The following is a 5020-nucleotide window of genomic DNA, read 5'->3' on the forward strand; positions in this document are numbered from 1 at the left end:
ATCCAACGGTTAAAATTGCTAATGGCCTGGGATGGCTGAAAAAGTACTCGGTTATAGTGTACCTAAATATGGTTGTCGAGTGAGTAGCCCACATGTGGTTGATTTGTATCGGTTTTTGTCCGGTTTTCCGTTAATTAACTGGGCAATTCTCTTCTGCTTAATTAATCGATGAGGCAAATCTTTTGCCTCCGTTTCAAAAAAAAATTATGATTTGCATCTTCAATCCCCGACGAATCGACTCCAATCGCGGCCGATGCTTGGTTTCCCGCACCGCCCCGTTGCTGCATTGCTCGGAGACAGAGACCCGTATAGCTCATGTGGGTCGGACTGTGGGTTCGGCCCCAGGCGAGGCGCGACGTGTCCGCCGACACGCAAGTGTTGCGCTCCTGCGCGTGTGCGGACGATGTGTTAATACTCTTTTTTCACGTTCAACACATCACATCTAGCCCATCTAGGCCAAATTGATGACAAACATCCAATTAATTATCGGACCAGCGGCCCAGTACCATCCAGCGCTCTTTGGTCAGCGTAACAAAGCTCAAGCGGGAGAACAAGGGGCATCTGACGGACAGGAACACCCACAACAGTACATCCAACGGTTAAAATTGCTAATGGCCTGGGATGGCTGGAAAAGTGCTCGCTTATAATGTATCTAAATATGGTTGTCGAGTGAGTAGCCCACATGTGGTTGATTTGTATCGGTTTTTGCCCGGTTTTCCGTTAATTAACTGGGCAATTCTCTTCTGCTTAATTAATCGATGAGGCAAATCTTTTGCCTCCGTTTCGAAAAAAAATTATGATTTGCATCTTCAATCCCCGACGAATCGACTCCAATCGCGCCGATGCTTGGTTTCCCGCACCGCCCCATTGCTGCATTGCTCGGAGACAGAGACCCGTATAGCTCATGTGGGTCGGACTGTGGGTTCGGCCCCAGGCGAGGCGCGACGTGTCCGCCGACACGCAAGTGTTGCGCTCCTGTGCGTGTGCGGACGATGTGTTAATACTCTTTTTTCATGTTCAACACATCACATCTAGCCCATCTGGGCCAAATTGATGACAAACATCCAATTAATTATCGGACCAGCGGCCCAGTACCATCCAGCGCTCTTTGGTCAGCGTAACAAAGCTCAAGCGGGAGAACAAGGAGCATCTGACGGACAGGAACACCCACAACAGTGCATTCAACGGTTAAAATTGCTAATGGCCTGGGATGGCTGGAAAAGTGCTCGGTTATAATATATCTAAAACATCCAATTAATTATAGGACCAGCGGCCCAGTACCATCCAGCGCTCTTTGGTCAGCGTAACAAAGCTCAAGCGGGAGAACAAGGGGCATCTGACGGACAGGAACACCCACAACAGTGCATCCAACGGTTAAAATTGCTAATGGCCTGGGATGGCTGGAAAAGTGCTCGGTTATAATGTATCTGAATGGCACATATTAAATTCCCGCTGCCTCACAAGCCATACCCATGAAATGCAAAGAGATCATATAGAGTGAAGATTTGTATGAAGCAGACATGCATGCGTGGAGTATCACGTACTACTGGTGTGCTCCACCTCTAGCTAGAGACACTAATCGACCCATTGAGATATCGATGACATATGGTTATCCGGTTTGCATTCCAAACTCTCTCGATTTGGGTACATATATGGAGCTATCACCATGAATGCAATAATTACTAACTCGCTAGTAGTACCATATAGTAGTTGAGAGCAATTGAGATGCATGATAGAATTGTCCTTGCCTAATGTTGCATGCTCAAGTCCAGATGCCTCTGAGCCTATAACAAGGTTTTGTTTTCTTTTTCGTGTGGTTATATCTATAAAATGGAGAAGTGAGTTGAAGACTTGACCAACTGCAAAATTCAAGTAAGTTATGTGCCAACTCATGACATTGAAAATTTACGTGCTAATTGCCTAGGTCAACTTAGTAGCCGGCTTGGTCGTATTATGTATTAATTCCTTCACATCATTACACAGGAAGGTTAACAAATAAACATGTACAATGCAAGTTACCGAACCATTTAAAGAGCATCAAAGGCTGGGGGCTATGTCAAGTAGAACTCAGGTTCTAAGATGAACATGCAATCCGTGGTGACTCCGGACTGCCCGGCATCGAAACAACTTTAGATCGCTCGAGGTTTGCGACGATCAGCCTTACATGTTTGCGGGGACTTGTAAATAGCAATGCAAATGCTCCAAATTGACCGCTGCTAACTGCATAAATTTATGGGGCAGACTATTACAGATTCACCTGTAAAAAATTATTTTAGTTCCAGCCAAGTCGCTCTCGACCACTGGATCATGATCCAAGGGCATTACAGCTCATCTTGAACGTCAACCACATCGAACATTTGTTTCAGCCAGTGGTTGAAACCGTATGTAATCAAATGGGCGATTCTCTGACTAAAAGGGAAGCAAGAAAAACGAAGCCAGCATATACTGCTCCTCAGACAACTATCAGACATTACAAATATTCAGCCAGAAACAAACTACTACAGTACTATACTAAATCCAATGGAAAGGTCTGGGCCCACATTAGTGGAAACATTAGGATCTCAAGTGCGGAGAATTCTTTTCTTTAGAACTTGGATAACAGGTACAAAAATGCATATTCTGACAACATATTCTGATCTCTCATTCAAGCAAACGAAAGCCAAGCACAGACGGCATGGAATAGGCAGCTACCCGAACAATACATATTAATCACAGGACTTGGGCGGCGGTGTTCAGCTTCTCGGCTACCGCGATCTGAGTCCGTGTGATGCTTGACAGGTATACCAGCGCAAGATTGTCCTGCAACAGTAAGGAAATATGGCCAACGGTTAGCCGTGGGAGAAACCAAGATAGCCATTTATCAGCACAGGAAAAACTAGTTACCTGAATCTTGTCATTGAAGAGCCTGTCAAAAGATGCTGGGGACAGCTTTGGCATGGAGGAGACGGTGTCAGCAATGAACCTGCCTATCTTGTTGTCCGGTGCCACACGAGCTTCCTACAAATGATTCAACAAACTTTCTTAAGAACCTACGGTCAAGATACAAAGTACATGACTGACAAGTGGCAGGACAATTTCTTACCACCACATCATCAACATATTTGTAGATCTCGTCAATAAGAGCATATAGCTTTTGCATTGAAGACTCCATTCCTTCCAAATCGTTGGGGAGCTTCTCCACCATTGTAGATTTCAGCATTTCAACTGTGTCAAACAGCAAGAGCAACATGTAAAAAAAATGTTTTCCTTGTACAACAGATATTATTTCTGAAGATGCCAGAATATTAATTACAGAATACTTTCAATAAGCATTCCAAATACTAATGTACAAAACTAATGCAAATGAAAAAATGAATTATTTTCTTCCAAGAACAAAGAATCCTTCCACTAAAATTGCCAGTCGCCACTATTTTTACACAAAAACAGAAGAGTTCAGCAGCATAAGCTATTTTCAAATTTACTGGCAGACAAGTTATTGACCTTCTCATCAGGATTTTGTTGCTCATAGATGCTTACAATACCTCATTTAGTTCAATGCAATATATTCATCATTCTAAACAATTTATTCTATGTTATTACTACAGAAAAAAGGTTCTGAAAAGTAAGCTACCAGATCAACAGAGTCGATTTACATATAGTACATAATGGAACCATTCTAAACGTGAAACTTACATCCAACTTTCTCTGCATCAAGCATCTTCAAGTCCAGAGGAATTTCCTGAAATTGTGCGGCAAGGTGCCTATCTCCAAGAGACAGGTTGGATGAGACATAGGCTTTGATGGAAGCCTCCCCCATGGTGAAGCCAGTGTCAACAGTAAGATGAATAGGGCTCTGTACTTCTCTTGAATAAAATTCGTGGATAAGCGTACTACCCCCTGAAACACCAAAGCCAGTGGAGAACCTGCATGCAGATAATATGATATCACCATGCGAGCAAGGTGGGGTATTTGTTTGATTCCATAGCTACTTTCTTTTTTATGAATATAAATCTCTCCTCTTGCAAAATTAAAGACTAGTGACCTCGCTAGATTTGCTTTTGCTGCTACCCTTAATCGTTGGTTAGAGTGACCCTGTCTACAGCACCATACAGAACATGATTCAATGACAACAACACCAAACATAACATTTCATACGACTGGACAAATATCCAACTGGGTGTCTATGCAAAACACAAATACATGGGCCATCATGTGTATAAGCTCAAATCAATTTGTGTTATCAAAAGAAAAACTCAAGTCAATCTGTAAACAATCGTAAATTTACACTAACATATAACCGGCATTCAAGTCAACAAGAACAATATCAATCGGACATAAGAACTAGGCGCTTCCATCCATTGTCAAAATTACAGTGACAGGTGCTATCAAACAAACTCATAAAGTTAAGAATAGTTGTACAATTTTGTCATTTGATATGTCTCACAAGTTCCATCTACTCAAGACCTAACTGTCTATGCGCACATGGACACAGAACCAATGTCAGCCTGTGTAAAATATGCACCAACCAATCATAATGTTGCACTAGCATATAAGACGGTATTTCAAGGCAACAGAAGAACGTTATGAAGAAATACAAAACATACCATCCCACAAGCACTTCCTTGGGGTTCACCTTCTGGTGCGACGCATACATGTTGTGGTGGTACTCAATGTCGAGAGCAACCTGTTCACACACGCACACATCACCAATAAACGTCAGAACCGCAGGCTCAACTAACAAACCCTAGATCTCTGGCTAGAGTTCGGCAGAGGCTACAGTAAAAATCGCATCGCTGAGAGATTTTAGCCCAGCTTCGGGCTGGGGGGTACGGGGAGGGGGAGGTAACCTGGTCGGCGGACTCGCTGTGGGGGACGACGTAGGCGTTGCGGACGTGGACGGTGCCGTCGGGGAGGACGGAGCCGAGGAGGGTGCCGATGACGCGCTCCGCCTGGTCGGGCCGGCGCACGAAGCTGTCGCAGATGGTGAATACGACGACGGCCTCCACCCGCGCGGACGAGGAGGGGGAGGGGGACGACGGGC

General features: G+C 44.2%; 1 protein-coding gene across 1 annotated transcript; it reads right to left on the reverse strand.

The window, feature by feature from the left end:
- Positions 1 to 2425: 2425 nt before the first annotated feature.
- On the reverse strand, positions 2426 to 5002 carry LOC125530887 (eukaryotic translation initiation factor 3 subunit F; the record flags this gene model as incomplete). Its single annotated transcript, XM_048695304.1, is given in 6 exon segments — positions 2426 to 2799; positions 2884 to 2997; positions 3083 to 3204; positions 3673 to 3902; positions 4584 to 4663; positions 4827 to 5002. Coding segments are annotated over 6 exon segments (812 nt in total), but the record flags the coding sequence as incomplete, so codon positions are not given.
- Between the last annotated feature and the right edge of the window lie 18 nt (positions 5003 to 5020).

Source organism: Triticum urartu, unplaced genomic scaffold (assembly GCF_003073215.2).
Source record: "Triticum urartu cultivar G1812 unplaced genomic scaffold, Tu2.1 TuUngrouped_contig_6635, whole genome shotgun sequence".
Taxonomy (NCBI): domain Eukaryota; kingdom Viridiplantae; phylum Streptophyta; class Magnoliopsida; order Poales; family Poaceae; genus Triticum; species Triticum urartu.